This window comes from Heterodontus francisci, chromosome 21 (assembly GCF_036365525.1).
Source record: "Heterodontus francisci isolate sHetFra1 chromosome 21, sHetFra1.hap1, whole genome shotgun sequence".
Taxonomy (NCBI): domain Eukaryota; kingdom Metazoa; phylum Chordata; class Chondrichthyes; order Heterodontiformes; family Heterodontidae; genus Heterodontus; species Heterodontus francisci.
In genome coordinates this window covers 79,049,117-79,066,221 of record NC_090391.1, presented here as the reverse complement: position 1 = coordinate 79,066,221, position 17,105 = coordinate 79,049,117, and the positions used below count along the sequence as shown (strand labels likewise).

General features: G+C 48.8%; 1 protein-coding gene across 1 annotated transcript; it reads right to left on the bottom strand.

Moving 5' to 3' along the window:
• Window positions 1–1,584: 1,584 nt before the first annotated feature.
• Window positions 1,585–8,861, bottom strand: LOC137381173 (probable G-protein coupled receptor 139). The gene is made up of 2 exons (XM_068053556.1): window positions 8,813–8,861; window positions 1,585–2,489 (listed from the first exon to the last, which is right to left on the bottom strand). Exons 1-2 carry the CDS (start codon window positions 8,859–8,861, stop codon window positions 1,585–1,587), a joined length of 954 nt encoding a protein of 317 aa, XP_067909657.1.
• Window positions 8,862–17,105: the final 8,244 nt, after the last annotated feature.

Sequence of the window (17,105 nt, the reverse complement as noted above, 5' to 3'; positions counted from 1 at the left end):
GTCTGTCAGCCATTTCTCAATACATGCCTGCATATTACCCCCAATCCTATGTACTTTAATTTTTTTACACCAAACCCTTCGGTGAAACCTTATCAAAAGCCTTCTGAAAATCATGTCACATGTTGTGTGGCCCATTGAAGTGGCATGCACTGGGGCCATTTAAAGTGACAAGCACTGCGGCCATTTTAAGTGATCTAACAATGAGAGCAATCCACGGTGGTCATTTTAAATGCTGCCTTTCCATGGCAGTGAATGTATGAGATGTTTCGGGGTTATTAATATAGTATAACGCTTCATAAATGATAATAAAGGGTTATAAAGAGTAAGAAAATATATTTTTTTCAAAGGATTGCACAGGGTTGTGCGAAATCAGAAACAGTTATAAAGTTTATAAATTATTATACAGAATTATAAACAGTTAAAAAGCATCATGGAGGATTCTGAAACATTATAAATTTCTATACTCGATCATAAAGGATTATAAAGCTTTATAAAACTTGTAAGGAATTATAAACAGTTAAAAAGCATCATGGAGGATTCCGAAACATTATAAATTTCTATACTCGATCATAAAGGATTATAAAGATTTATAAATAATTGTAAGGAATTATAAACAGTTAAAAAGGGATATGGAGGATAACGATGTGCGTTAAAGGGCTGGAAAGTATTATAATGCATCATGAGTGGTCATGAAGTATTATAGAGGATAATGAATGGGTGTAAAGTGTTTGAAAGGAGTATTAATGGTTAGAAACCATTATTAACGATTCTCAGAATTATGAAGATTATAATTGATTTTGGAGAATTCTGGCTGCAACTCCCCTGTCACCGTTGTAGCAGGCCTCGCCCCCAGGCCCCAAACCATGAATACAGGCTCCGCCCACCACCACTCCCACCCCCCCAACACCATCGGAACTCGCTTTGACGCCACTCCTCCGCCACGCTGGGGAATACGCTCTGCATCGCTCCCCCGTCATAATGAGGAACAGGCTCCGTCATACGGCACGTCATCATAGCGACAGGCCCAGCTGCTGCTCTTTAACCATCAAAACATGGCTGTACGCTGTCACAATAGGACTGTCCTTGACCCCGCTCTGTCATTTTGGCAGCAAGCCCAGTCCCGCTTTGGCAACATCGTAACATGCCCCGCCTTCGCTTTGCCACCATTGCGACAGACCCCGCCCCGATCTCACTATAGCGTCAATTGATGCCCCGTAATGTCACAGTAACGAAAATCCCGCCCCACACTGAGTCAGTATCGTGACTGGACCCCGCCCGCTCCATCATCACACCGTCAGGACTCGCACCCCGCTGAGCCACCACAGGACTCGTCCCGCTCTGACTCCGGCCCCTACTCTACACAATATGGACAGGACCCGGAGCCGCTCTGGCTCCATGCTGTTAGGCCCCGCCCTGCTCTACCATAGCGACTGGCCCCGCCCCTGCTCTGGCTGCCTGGCGACGGGCCCCGCCCCCGCTCCAGCGCTCCCGAGATAGGTCTCGACCCGCTCTGTCACCATAGCGACATTATAGCCCCGCCCGCACCTCCATGGCTGTTGTAAATAGTCAGTGATTCAGTTCCTCTCATCTTTGAATGAATTTAATAATTGGAGTAAAGGGATTTTGCAGCACATTTTTCAACTGCTCTCTGAACTGAGTCTGGGTCACGGCATAAATCGCAGTGTTTGTGCAGCTACTCAGGAGCTGCAACATGAAGCCCAGTTCCTGCAAAAAACCAGGTAGAAATACAGATTCATACCCCAAATACCACATCCGCCACCATACCGAATACACCATAAACACTGCCCATAGCAGGATGAAATTGGTCGAGATAACTAACAGTAAAATGATGGATTTCCTACGGCTCTCCATCTCTGGGTCTCTGCAACTCTCCCCACTGCTGTGAGCCCGGAGTCTCCTGCGTCCTCTGCTGCTCACTAAAATGTGTCTGATGGTGAAAGCATTGAGAAGCAGAATCACCACAAATGGAACGCATGGAGTTAGAATATGATGGAGGAACTCGATTGTTCCCCAGACAAGAGATATTTGAATATGACCTTCCACAACACAAAACCAGGGGCGGTTCAGCAGCCAATACCAACCTGTTAACATAAAATACCAGAAGATGTTCTTTAAACAGCTCAGCACAGTCACTGTTCCCAGAACCACAGCCGCCGTTTTCTTGCTGCAATATTTACTTTTCAGCTTCTGGCAGCAAATAGCCACAAATCGATCAAAGGTGAAAGTGACGGTGAACCAGACAGAACAGTCTGTGGCTGCATAAAGCAGGATGGCGTGGATATTACACACAGGGATGGAATACCGCAGGAACTGAAACTGTTCACGATAAACAATAGGAATATGCCTCAATATCAGGTCGAGGATAATAACCACTAGATCCGCCACTGCCATGGCCACCAGGTAGCGAGTGACACATTTGGAGAGACCACACTTTCCCCGAGACAGGATCCCAATCGTCAGCAAGTTAACTGTGAGGAAGGGAAATAAACTGGGAAATTAGACATCAGAATGGGAGCAAAGTTACCAGTTGGATTGAAGAAGTATTGAGCTTTGCAAATATGTTCCTGTATCCAGTGATGTATTGAAATGATTGGACCTGAAAGAACAAATGGGAAGGTCTGTGATAGGGTGGTAGGCAGGAGAGATTAAATAACAAAAAAATAGCTAAACTGAATGTTAATCATAATCCTCCCCTTATCTCCTTTCCCGGACAAGGTTAAAAAAAAATTCCATCTTTAATCTCTTCCAGTTCTCATGAAGGGTCACTGACCTGAAACATTAACTCTGTTTCTCTCTCCACAGATGCTGCCAGGCCCTCTGAATATCTGCAGCATTTTCTATTTTATTTCAGATTTCCAGCATCTGCAGCACTTTGCTCTTGTATAGAAAGTTAAATGTTGGACTGAGAGAGAGATTCCCTCGCCTGTGACAGGCAACACGGAATTCAATTATTTCAAAACAATAATTGGAAATGAGTCCACTGAAAAATCAAGGAAACAAATAATCTCAATCGTCACTAAGTTAAATGCAAACAAGGGAATTTATCAGCCTCGGAGTAAAAACAACAGTTTGAAAGAGATTGTGGTGAATTTTTAAAGTTCGTTACTGCATTCAGTGATGGATCTAATTATTGTACCAGTGACAGGGATTTATAATGGGGACAGGGAACCACATTTACTGGACCCAGTGGGGGTGGCGAAGGTGAGGGGAACCTCGCCTAGGCAATCCGTAGACCCCACTAATTCAGTGATGCTCGGGCAATTGACTACCCGATGCTAAGGTCCCCATACCTTTTAAGATGGGGATACCGCTTGCCAAAGCTGCTGGACAATCAGAGGGCCAGTAGCTCATTAGAAATGGAAACACCACCGGGAGCAGTGGAACTGCCAGTAACACACCAGATTTGGGACAAAGACGAGTGCTGCAGCTCCATACCCCAGGTAAGTGTGGTGACAACACTTGATCGGGTCGATGGAGCAGCGGCCCCTGTTGGAACTATTCCAGGGCTGTAAGCAGGTCCATCTCTGGAGCCCCAGACACCAGGTAAGTGAACTGTGGTAGCTATGGCCTGTCAGAGAGCGAAGGCCACTGCTAGTACTACACCAGGCCTGGGCCAAGCCCATCGATGGTGCCCCAGACACCAGAAAAATGTGACACAGTCGCGGGGTCTAATCGGGATGTGCTCACACACTGGGTTGCTCACACACCAACGTACATTAATGGAGTGAGAGTTCTTTCAGGTCCTGTTTCGCTCCCCGTTGATCGGAAGGCGCCCAGAATCACCTGCACCATCAGGAATCCCGCTATCACGACAAAGCTACAGGAACTCTCATCCTGCCTCTCTCTGCTGACTGTGAAAATGATGTAATCGCCTCACCTCATGGATGGCCACAATCATCTCCCAGATAAATTGACAGAAAACGCAACTGCAGGCCAGTGAGTTTAACATCTTTGGTGTGTCAAACATCGGGGCCAGGGGGAATGCGTGGGGGGTGGGGGGGGGAGGGGTGAGGGAAGGGTGGAATGAGCAGTCACTTGGAGAGGTTTGATTAATTAAGGATAGTCAGAGGGATTTGTTAAATGCAGATCATGCATTACTATGCTAACTGAAAATGTTCATGAAGTAAAATAGAAGGCTGATGAATGAAATGCATTGGACTTTCCATACATGGATTTTAAGAAAGCGTTGAAAAAGGACCCCATAATAGGTTGGATAATAAAATTGAGTCAATTGGAATTGGAGGGTCAGTGTCCAACTGGATCAAATATTGGCTTAAGGACAGATAACTGCGAATCGTGATAAATGGTTGTTTTTCAGATTTGAGGATGTTCGACAGTGGGTTTTTCACAAGTGTTAGTGCTGCGACCACTGCTTTGTTTGTTATGTAGCAATGGCTTGTATCTTGGAATACAGAGTCGAATTTCAATATTTTGTGATGATATCAAGCTTGGAAGAATGGCAAACAGTGACGATGACTGAAACCGCCTGCAACAGGACACAGATAGGCGAACAAAATGGACAACAAGTGGCAGGTGGAATATAATACTGGCAACTGTGAGGTGACGCATTTTGTTACAGGACTAGGAGAGACAATATCTAATTGGAACAAGAGTTTCGCTAAAAAGAAAAACTTGAGATTCCACATTTTAAAACTGAAAAGGCTGAACCAGGACTGATTCATGGGATGGCGGGACTGACGTATGAGTAGAGATTGAGTCTGTTAGAATTATATTCGCTGGAGTTCAGACTAGTGAGCAGGCTGGGGCTCATAGAAACCTCTAAAATTCTAACAGGGCTTGACAAGGTAGATGCAGTACGGAGGTTCCCGATGGTGGGGGGTCCAGAACCAAGGGTCATATTCTATCGATACGGGATAAACCTTAGAGCACTGAAATGAGGATAACTTTCTTCACCCAGAGAGTAGTGAGCCTATGGAATTCACTACAACAGAAAGCAGTTGAGGCCAAAACATTGTTTGCTTTCAAGAAGGAGTTAGATATAGCCCTTGGGTCTAAAGGGATCAAAGGGGATGGGGCGACAGCGGGAGCAGACTACTGAGTTGGATGATCAAGGCATGATCATAATGAATGGTGGAGCAGGCTGGAAAGGCCGAATGGCCTACTCCTGTTCCTATTTTCTTTGTTTCTAGCTTTGTGGTTGTTTTTAAAATAAGTTACCAGACCTTTCCTGTTTTTGGCTCGTAAACAAATACTGGATCGCATGTAATTTCACGGAAACACAGCAGAGGTGTTCTAACCTGAGGGGGAAGATGTTTGCAAGGAAATGACAGACCACGATTTACAACGGTCACATGGTTGCTGCTGTACTGATTTGTTTCACTTTGAACTGTTAAAAAGCCAGTTGGTTTTCGCCATTGGGCAGAAAGAAGTTTGCTTCCTGACTTGCCAGCCCAACAGAAGAAGACCCTGCTTATCTTTCTCTTGAAAAGACAAATCCTGTATCAAGTCCAACTCTTACCGCTCTTTGAAGACATTCTGCATCTTTGAAGGAACTTTGCGTCAATTGTGTGAGAAGTTAAGCACTTGTTGCTGCACACCTGATGTCAGACCTACGTCAAGCGTTCTGGAACTGCATCTCTTGAAAGCCTATCAAGACTGATCATCAACATCCACTGCAAAGAACTATTCTCGGAAGATTCCTATTGGCAGTCACCTATTCGACTTTGGGAGACCTCCCCAAATCAAAGGACTTCCACATTTTCTCTTCAGTCTAACTTATTTTTATTCCTTCTATATTTTTTGTAACAGCTGTTAAAAAAATCAATGTTTTCCCATTTAACCGGTTGTGTATGTGAATGTGTGTGTGAGGGCTAGGATAAATAAAGAGTTTTAATATTTCTAGTTTACGGCTTTGTATTACTTTAGTTTGGGTTACGGTTTGGGTTATACTAAATAGATAATTAGGTTGCTAGTACAGAAATCCTGATTGGTGTGTTTTATTCTGGGGACGAAAAGTGCATCTGATCTATTATTTCAGTAAGTGGGAACATTTAAATATGTGCTTTGACCTGTGGAGAAGTGGGACTGAATTAGCAATGCCTGCGTCTCGCCCAGGTTGTAAGAACAGATAATTACACAGGGAGGCGGTGGCGGAGAGGTATTGTCACTGGACCAGAGACCCAGGTATTTCGCTTGGGGCATGTGTTTGAATCCCAGTACCTGAAAGAATGTGGAATTTGAATTCAATTAATAAATCTGGAATTAAAACCATTGTCGATTGTTGTCCTTTCGGGACGGAAATCTGCTGTTCTTACCTGGTCTGGCCTGCAGGTGACTCCAGATCGACAGCAATGTGGTTGACTCTTACATGCCCTCGAAATGGCCTAGCAAGCCACTCAGTTCAAGGGCAATTAGGGATGGGTAATAAATACTGGCGTGGCCTGTGTTGCCCACATCCCATGAACGAATAAGAAAAATGTTTGAAAGTGTGTCGAGAATCCGAGGGGCCTGAGACTACTTGAGCATTGATCTTGGAAGGTGGTAAGACGTATTGAGAGATTGGTTAGTAAAGAATATGGGATCTTAAGGCAAAGAGTACAAAAGCAGCGAAGTTATGTGGAACCTTTAGAAAACTCTGGTTAGGTCCCTGCTGAAGTTTTGAGTCCAGTTCCGGTCACCACACTTCAGGAAGGATTCGAGTGTCCTTGAGAGGGTGTAGAACAAATTTGCCCGAATGATTCCAGGGATGGGGCGGGGTGGGGGGTTAGTTACAGGGCTAGATTGGAAGCGCTGGGATTGTTCTGCCTGGAACAAAGAAGACTGATGCAAGATTCGATAAAAGTGTACAAGATTATGGCAAACTTAGGTAAGTTACACAGACAAAAAAAAAAAACACTTTTACCGTTAATTAATGGACGAAGGACGAGGGGCGCAGATTGAAAGTCTTGAGGAAGAACTGCAGGGCGGATATGAGGAAGAACATTTTAAAGAAGCAAGTGGTAATTACCTGGAACATGCTGTACACACGGGTGTGGAAGTGGAGACAATCAATAATTTCAAGCGGAAACTGGATGGGCACTTGAAGGAAATGAACTCGCAGGGATACTGGAATCATCCCTGAGTCCAAATAGATTTGAGCTCCACTCCAGAGATTTAGCAACATAACCCAGAATCAAGCAGGGATTGGGACTGTCTGGATAGCTCTGCATTGAACCGGCATGGAGTGGAAAGGCCGCATTTCCTGCTCCTCAGCCACTCCGAGCTGGAAAGATCCAGATACATAGATAGTCAATGAAACTGTGACATTAACAGCCACTGGAAGCTCCGTCCTCACCCTGGTGTGAGGTTCCAGGTCGTGTTGCAGGAGGTGGCACAGTTTTGTGACCACGTCCTGATTTAATCAGAGTTACCTCACACACTGTCCATCGGATAGGTGCAGGTATGAAAAATGCTCTTGGAAAACCCGGGGTGGGTGGGGCAGAGCCCCCTCCTCCTCCCTCTTTACAGAGCTTTCCCACTCTTCAGCCTCTGCTCCATTGGTTGGTCATGTTACATACCCAGAGCCAGTGTAACTACAGTTCCCATACCTCGTACGGAGTTGGGACACCAAATCCTCTGACCTCCCTTAATGTCTGCAGCAGCTCACAACACAACCTCCATAAAACCATCCGCAGCACCTCCACTAACTTTACAATAGCAGTAGTAAGTCAAAAGCCCCTCTACTGTAAGTTGGTGGCCTGTTCCTTTTAAATAACACGAGAGGGGGATTTCTTGTGTTGCTGTATGCATGTTCAGGTGAGAGTGACTAACACGGGTGGACAGTGGACATGCAGAGAGCAAGATTGAAAGACATGTGTCAATCCTACCAGAACACTTTCCTCAGCATGGAGCACCACTGGAGAGCAGCCACAAACAGCCCTCACCATGTTAAGGCTTCTAGGCTACACATCCTTGGCACAAGTAGCTTATTGGAACCCAGAACTGCAGCCACGGAGAGGGCGAGAGGGCGAAACAAAACACTTTCAAAGGTGAATTGGATAAATACTCTAAGGGAAACAAATTGCCTGAATAAGGGAATCGGACAGCAGAACGGGACTAATTGGAGGAGTAATGGTCATGGAGGGCTCTGAACACAAGAATACGACTACTACAATCGTGATGCTCCTAGACCAGAAACCATTGTAGATCAGTAAGCACAGAGGTAATGGGTGATCAGGATTTGATGTGAGTTAGGATATGACAGCACATAATTATATGGGCTATGGTTTATGCAGGTTTGTAACTGAGAGGATTGTCAGGGTAGCATTGGGATATTCGACTCTGGAGTTAACAAAGAGATAGACAGTTGTTTAAGGAGCAGATGGCCTAAGACAGAGGATATTACGGGTGTGGTAGTTGACAGGATTGGTGATGGACAGGATACGGTATTGGAACTCAGCTCACGGTCAATGAATCATTTAGAAATTAATGACCCTGTTTTAGGCTCATATATTCGTGAATTCATTGGAAAGAAAGCAGAGTTTGCGCTGGGTGTGGCAAATAATGGCTCCAATTTCCATAACTTAAATAACAAGGACAACCGTGCAATTAATTGTGCTTTGCACACATATTAGCCGGATAGAGAAATTTTCCAGGGGCACCAACAGTAGCAAAGTTGAAACAGTAAAGTAAAAGAACAATAATGCAGTTAGCAATGGCTTATAGAGTTAATAGCTGGAGATAGAGATTTACCAGGAATGCCAACAGTAGCAATGATAGCAGAGTAAATGACAAGAGCAGTAATACAGCTAAGCACGATTTATAGAATTAATAACTGGACAGAGAGACTTACCTGGGATACCAACAATAGCCAGGATGGGATAGTAAATACGTTGAATCATTTGAAGGGCACAAATGATCCGCCAATCTAGTGTTATCCAATCATAATCTGCAGTTAGCTTGCCAAACCAATCGGATAAACGCATGGCAATTGTTGCAACATCCAAATCTATTGCTTTCAGATTCTGACCTATTGTTGTAACATTCCAATCTATTGTTCTCAAATTCGGACCCATTATTGTAACATTACAATCTATTGCTCTCAGATTCTGATCTATCCTCTCCCTCTCACTGGAGCCTCTGATCCCTGTTAGTGCCGGGGGTGATACTCCAGCTGACACTGCGGGATAAGACACTTAAAGGAGTCCCTTATTAATAGAAGAGGAACAACCTCCAGTGACGCAATTAGGGTCCAAGGAGATTTACATTAATTACAGTCACTGCACAAACAGTTCAAATTAACGCCTTTCAATTCCACATTTTTTGGACCACAACAACGAACCACATTTACCCGGTCGATGTGGTATGTATGAGATTGGCTGATGGCACAGGAATTATGGATTTGTTGTGCAGGGGACCCACCGACGGGTGTAGGAGCAGCCGAAACCTCCGGGACGCTTCTCATTGCGGGTAATGATGGAGCTCAGGAGTGTGAAGTAGTCCTGGCCGAGCTGGCCCATGCTCGGCCGAAACTGCTCATCGGACCCAGGCCTTGAAACCCTCCTCGGGATTTGGTAGCACACAACCCGAGCCGCCTCTCGTAAATACCCTCCAAGCCATTCCAAACGCCGTGGAGGGGTTTCCAGCACGGGATGCTCCTGCACACTCTCCACTTCCTCACCCTCGTCAGCTTTCCAGACATGCCCTGGCAGTTTGTGTTACCGTCTAGCAGTGAGGGGAATCCCCGGTGCCGGTCTCTCTACATGGGAGTCCTCCCCACTTTACATCAGGGAGCTGGGGAGTAAGGTGCTGCATAGGGTAGTCCCGTGCAATAGACTTTTAAGCAGGTTCACGGACTCCCAGTCTGGCTATAACTTCTGTGGCTTGGACGAGTCCATGTTCCATGCATATATGTGTGAATTTGCGTCCCCTGTTTACATATCTAAAGGGGCTGCTCTTCCAGTTTCGTTTGCAGTTCACCTGGCGCTGCTGGCCTTTGTGCACCCAGGGTGGTGTGGCATGGTCTGGCATGACGATCCCCTCGTCGGGCTGCTCCTGGGAATGGCAAAGGTGGCAGTTCACAGTTCCAGGCCAAGAGCTGTCGGGGTCCGTCCGCCCTGATTGCCTGTCACTCTTCCGAGGTAATGTTACCGTTCAGGTGTACTTGGAGAAGGAGCATGCAGTGTCCGCCAGTATGCTTGAGGCCTTCGCAACCCTGGGCACTGCAGGGGCTGGAGTGTATCATTGATGCCGAAAATGACATTTTAATTTGAGGTTTTGGTTCATTTAGCTGTTTTTGATCAAGTTATTATAAAATGTATTTAAAGGTGACCTGGTGAATAAAGGCCTTCTCAACAAAAATAATACAAAGGTGCCTGGGGTATAAATACCACCTTATAAAAAATAAAAATAAAACGAGTTAGATATGGAGTAAAGCTCCCTGTTCTCTGTCCCCATCAAACACTCCTGGGGCAGTTACAGCACGGGGTTATATACAGAGCTAATCTCCCTCAACATATAAATGTAAAAAAACGGGGTTAGATAGAATAAAGCTCCCACTGCACTGCCGCATCAAACACTCCAAGGACAGGTACAGTACGGTGTTGGCTGTTGCCTGATTGGAGGTGCTGTGTGGTGAACGAGGTTCACCTGACCGTGGTTATGTGATGGAAGCTATAAGGTGGCGGCTGCGTGACTGTTGCAAGTAGAAAGACCGAGATTGAAAGGAAGGTTTTTACATCCCTCCTTATTTTGAATGAGGAAAACAGAGGAGGCCAAAAGAACTGGCAGCTCTTGTGAGTTTGGCTTCTTGATTGATTATTGTGGGGAGCGGGAAGGATGTGGCCTAAAGTCCTTGGCTGGAGCAAGGACAGGGAGGTCCTGTGTTTCACAGCATTAAATAGGAACTCCCACCCCACCCCAACAACCTAGCCTGGGATAGCTGGACCTGCCCAGGTGATGAAACTTTATCTTTTTTCCCTCAACACCGGAAGCAAAGTGTGCCTGGGCAGCTTACAGCTGTCCCAGGAGAAGGCATCGCCACCCCCGCCCCCCCCCCCCCCCACTACCACCTCCAACTGCAAGACCAGCGAATGGACTGCCTTGAATTAAGTTCGGCAAAGATTTCTCCTGGCCTTTTTTCCCCTTCACCCTCTCTCTCCTACCATAATCTCCAGTACAGTATTTGTTGGACAATTTGTTGTTATTTATTTATTTATGTTTTCTCCAGATCTATTTTTTATAACGTTGGGTCTGGCTCTTCTAGCGCATGGCTTCATATTCGTCTCCAGTGCTGGGGCCTTCCTCTGCTGCAGCAGCTGTTTCAGCCGCTCCTGTATCCCCATCACATTTAAAATGCTGACATCAAAGCATGGAGTGAAGAATTACACCCAACACACCATAACTATTGAGGAAAGCATTGAGGCAATGACAGAGGTTGTCGGCCCCTCGGCCAATGTTGCAGCCTCAAAGATGGACAGGGAAGTGTTTTTCCTGATGGCCAAGCAGGCAAGGGCCCGGGCCCTGAGCTGGGGGTTCATCGTGTCTGGGGCTTATCTGCAAGTGGAACCTCTGGAGCCACGCCAGAGCGTGTGACTCTCTCGAACGTCCCGCCCTTTATTCTCGATGGGCTCAACCTCCCCCACCTGCGTCATCTGGATGAGGTGAGGTTCGGGATCACCCCAGTACCACTCAGTCTTTGGGAGAACAGCCTCTGACATATCTACTCCTCACGCCGCAGGCTATTCAGGCAGTTAGCGTGGGAGGAAGTCACGGAAGGCTAGTTTGCTGCTCGGTTCCAAGGGATGGCCGACCATGTCTTTTCGACCTCGGATGGTAACATTCCTGCAAAGGGGTGGGATATTTTCAAAAGAATTGCCCCAAACTCCCGGCACCCCCAACCCCACATCGGCAGCCTAAGGTGTCGCTGCTGCACCTTTTCCCAATCCCCCTGCACCTCTAACAGACACCGCTCAGCTGGTTCCGGAGGCCTTGGTTTTTTTCGACTCTGGAAAGTAGGGGTGTACCCTTCCGAGTAGAAGGAAGACAGGGAGAAAGAATGAACACCGATAGGCGCGTCCCCGATGACTGAGGCACAATCAGAGTCTGGGATCAGCCCAAGTCCCGAACCCGGGAACCCACTTGCCCCAGGGCTAGTTCAGGCCCAGGGTAACTAGTCAACGTGAGGGAACGGTGGCGGAGGCCTCTGACGACATGGAGTTCTCTGAGCCTACGTGGCCTAATGTGGAAAAGAGAAGAAAGCACACCTCAGGTTGTGCCACATAGGTAACACAGGATCCTGAGGGCAAGGTCCATCTGCTGGAGGGGAGCTGTCCTGTGGTGTTTCTCCGCTGGTTCCCCCTGCCCCAACCACCATCAAGACTGTAAAGCCTGGGCGGTAGGTCCCTACCCATCAGGATGGAGGGAGCGGAAGTCCACTCTGCATGTGGCCCCTCCCGAAAGAGCACGTAGAGCCCTGCTTGTGATGGAGGAGCCTGGGGACACCTCTGAAGAAGTCACCCATTTTGCCACTGGGATCGGGGGACCTGCATGGACGGTGGGTGAGGCCCCAAAGGGTTGGCCCTCCCAGCCATAATTCACTCCCGACCATGACGTACTGAGCCAGTTACGAGGGAAAATGTTGCCCTGCCTGCTGGACCTGTGGATTATGACGGGGCCGGAGATGGCCTCCCCTCTTCGCCTTTAATCCCGGCTCTGGCTGTATTTCTGGAGTCGGGAAATACCGTTTCCACTGGGTCGCTCATTGGCTTGGAAACAGAGGTTGTTGGGGGTGTGGGGAGGGGGTGGGGTGTTGGGGGCGTACGGAACCGCTGGTGCACATAGTCTCCAGTTTCACAGAAGAACCCATTGAGTACTCCCCAATCATCGATCCTGGGGGTGAGATCGTGACAGAGCCGGGACAAGTTGGCACCTCCGAGACGTCCACCTGACAGTGTGAGTTTTGTGTGTGTCGGGTACTGGCAGTGACGACCCGGAGGAGGAGGGGGTCTCGGTATGGGGCACGGAGGACCACCATTAATCCATCGCTAGTGAGTCCGTGGACAACCTCGTGCCTCCCACCGAGTCTCCTCTCATCCCCATCACAGTATTTCGGGACATCCTCGCTGTATGCAGGGGTTGCTGCAATGAAGTTCAGCAGCCCTTCGGCCAGATACTGAGTCTGGCGCTAGTCATCCAGTCTACCTGCGCTGCCCTCAAGAAGACGGGGAATAGTGCGGGTGTGAAACTGGTTGAGAGGCGCTGGCTTAAAGCGTTGCTCAATGGGTTGCTGGGGTTTGGAAGGTGAGGTCTGCTTTCGTTGCCTCTTCACAGTAAGGTGTTGGTTATGGGATCAAAGTACTTTTGACATCAAGATAACCAGAGCCAGCCCCAACGTCAATGGCAGCAGGGGGCCTCTCCGCAGATTTCATAATCTCTCTGTCCTCCAGGAAGGGAGCTATGTGGTGAGCCTTCTGCAGGAAAATAACACCATTCCGGGAGACGAAGCCACCTGGCTCCTGGAGAGGCTGGAATGGGTCGACATGAGTGACCTCACCCATATTTCTTGTTGGGTGGCTATCTTATTGTCCCACACTTTTCAGCCGGTGATCTTGGGTGTCAAGGAGCTTGTGCCAGGCCGCTAGCTCCACCTCGCCGTTTCCCTGGGTTTTGTGCCACTCCAATTTGTGGATATATACGTGCCCGGGCATGGCACATTGCAGGAGGGCTTCTTTAAATAACTGTCTGCTCTCTTGAGCTCTATCAATAGCGGCGAATGTATCATCCACGGGGGGGGGATTTTAACTGTACCCCTGAGGTGAGGGATCGCTTCGGTTCCCAGCGTGGCCAAGTCATCAGTGGAGAGGTTGAGGGGACTGATCAGCTCCCTCAAGTTGGTGGACATCTGGTGGAATCTCTATCACGACTCCAGCGCCTTCACCAGGAAGTCTGGAGAAGGATGTTCCCTAATGGACCATCTCTAATTTCACAGGAATATATCTCCCACGACTCGGCGGCCTCCATGCGCCTGGTGCAGTGCTAGGAGCATCATCTGTGTGGCCAGAGTTCACTTCGCTTCTGCACATGGGTGGGGTCTGCATACATGCATTTTAACAACTGGCTGCTGGAGGACGAGCAATTCCTGGACTTGTTCCGTCGATTCTGGGCCGACTGGAGAAGGAAGCAAGGGTGCGTCCCCTCCTTGAGGCTGTGGTGGGATGTGGGCAAGACTCACATTCGTGTCCTCTGTCAGTATACGCAAAGGGGTTGACTAAGAGTTGCAAAACCGAGATCAGGTGCCTTGAGAGGGAACTGCTCGACTTGGAGTCCAATCTCACACAGGACATCGCAGGCAAGGAGAAGAACGGTGCGCTGTGGGACCCGCAGCTCATAGTCCCGAGGGGCGTGCGTGAGGCTGCGGATCCAGATCCGGGAAGATTTGGCCTGCGCCTCACCGTTTTTCTACACGCTGTGAAAATGGCAGGGTGTCCGTAAGAAAATCACTGACATGCTGACCGATGTTGGATCCTCCGTCATGGATCTGGAGGGAATGGGCCTCCTAGTCCATGCCTAATATAGTGTACTGTTCTCTCCGGATCTCTCCAGCGAGGATGGGAGCAGTTCAGTGGGAGCACCTGCCGAAGGTCAGCCCAGATGACACCGAAGGATTAGAGGCTCCGCTCATGTTGGCAGAGCTAACTGGTGTCCTCCAGCTCTTCAGGGGAAAATCCCGGGGGCTGGACGGGTTAACCGTGGAGTTCCTCAGGGCAATCTGGGACATCCTGGGGGCGATTATGCGCGGGTCCTGGGGGAAAACTTTGCGACTGGGGAGATGCCCCTCTCTTCGCGCAGGGTGGCCATCATCCTTCTGCAGAAGAGGGGCAATCTTCTCCTGCTGAAGAATTGGCGTCCAGTCTGCCACCTCGTCTCGACTCTGTGCTGGCCCACATCTTGAACCGGAACCAGTACTACATGGTCCCGGGCCAGTCCTTCCAGAACAACATCCACATGGTCCAGATCCTGATCCATCTTTCCCAGAGGACTGGTCTGTTGGTCGCTCTTCCCTCTCTCGCTCATGAGAAGGCATTCAACACGGTGTATGACAAATATATTTTCGTGATTTTGTGCGCGTTCAGACTCGGACCACATTTTGTGGCCCAAGTCGGAATTCTGTACACCGCCGCATAGTGTCTGGTTAAAGTTAACGGGACCTTGATGGCTCCTCTTCGCTTTGGTAGAGGAGTGTGTCTGGAATGCCCCATGTGTGGCCAATTATATACCATCTGCGTGGAGCCGTTCCTGTGCCTGCTTAGCAGGAGGTTGACGGGTTTGACTCTGCGCGGGCCGGCAATGTGGGTCATCTTTTCAGCTTATACCAATCACATCTTCCTCATAGTCACAGATCCCGTTGACTTGCAGAGGATGCGCGACTGCCAGCAGAACTTTTCTGCCGCACCCTCCACGGGGATCAATTGGGAGAAATGTTCCAGACTCCTGGTGGATCAGTGACGGGTTGACGGCCTGTCCAAGGAGATGACAGCTTTTGCGTGGACCACCACGCACTTCCACTACCTGGGTGTCTATCATAGCCCCTTTGCAGAAGCTTGGATGGCAGACTGGCAGGAGTTGGAGGCGAAAGTCACCACCTGCATGGGGCGCTGGACTAGACTGCTCCGAGTGCTTTCCTACAGGGGCGGAGCGTTGGTCCTAAACTAAGAGGTGGCCTCGAGGTATGGAACCTGTTGGTCATTTTGGCCCCGACCCTTGCTTTTGCCACCAATTTCAAGAAGAAGCTCATCGATTTCTTCTGGGGCAAGAGGAAAGACTTGGTTTCTGCCGCGGTCCTGAGTCTCCCATTTGTGGAGGGCGACCAGTTGCTGGTGTGCATCCGCACCCAGGCTGTAACTCTCCACCTTAGGAACCTGCAGAGATTGAACATTGAACATCCTCCCAGATGATGTGCACTGGCATCAGATTTTGTTACACCAGGGGCACTGCCTTAAAGACGGCACGCAACTCCCAGTCGAGAAGGTTAGCTGCACCTTGCTGAGGGTGTTGTCTGTCTTTTACTGGGATCTATTCAGTGTCTGGAACATGGTCACCTCCAGTCAGGGCATTCTCCCCCTGGTGGAGGATGAGCACCAAGGCTTTCCAGGTTGCCGGCTCTCGGGACAGTCCGATAGGCAGAGGAGTAGCCAACGCCCGTGGAATGCCTCGATGTGCCGTTGATGAGGGAGATCGGGAGTGTCGAATGCTCTCGGCCCAGCTGGACCCCGGTCAGCTGGACCTGCTCATCAGACCCAGGCCATGGAAATGTCTTCGGGAGCCGGTCCCACACAACCGGTTTCCTCTATGGGCTGCTCCAGCACACTCTCCACTTCCTCACCTTTGTTGGACGCTCAGAAAATCTGTGGCGATCCGTTTTGCCATCTGGTGGCAATTGGAATCCCCGTTGGCGGTCCCTCCATGCAGAAGTCCCCCTTTTACATCGGGGACTTGGGGTGCAGGGTGTTGCACAGGGCAGTCCCATTAAATGGACTTTTAAGCAGGCTCACAGACTCCCAGTCCGCCTGCAATTTCTGCGACCTGAATGACCCCGTGCTCCATGTTTATATGGAGTGTGCGAAGTTGCAGCCCGTCTTTGAGTACTGAATGGGGCTGCTCCTCATGTTCCGGCTGCACTTCAGCCCCACGCTCCTGATCTTTGGGCACCCGATGGGGAGTGGCGTTGGCCGGGAGGAGGGGCTCCTCTTCTGTCTGCTGCTGGGCCTGGCCAAGGTGGCAACCCAGGTCTAGCCTGCAGACTGTCGCGGAGTCCGTCCACCCTGATTGCCTGCCCCTCTTCCGCGGTTATTATTGGGCCCAGTTGCCCCTGGAGAAGGAACATGGGGTGTCCAGCGATACTCTTGTGTCCTTCCACGATTGGTGGGCAGCGCAGGGGTTGGAGTGCATCATTAATGCTGAGAATGGCATTTTGATTTGAGTTTTCTTTTATTTATCGTTTTTTTAATAAAGTTATTTGTTTAAAATGTACATAAAGTGGCCAGGAGAACAAAAACCCCACTAGCAAAATAAAAGTGGAATAAAAAAAATTCAGAGTCAGAATAAAGCTGCCTCTACACTGTTCATCTAAACACTCCCAAGACAGG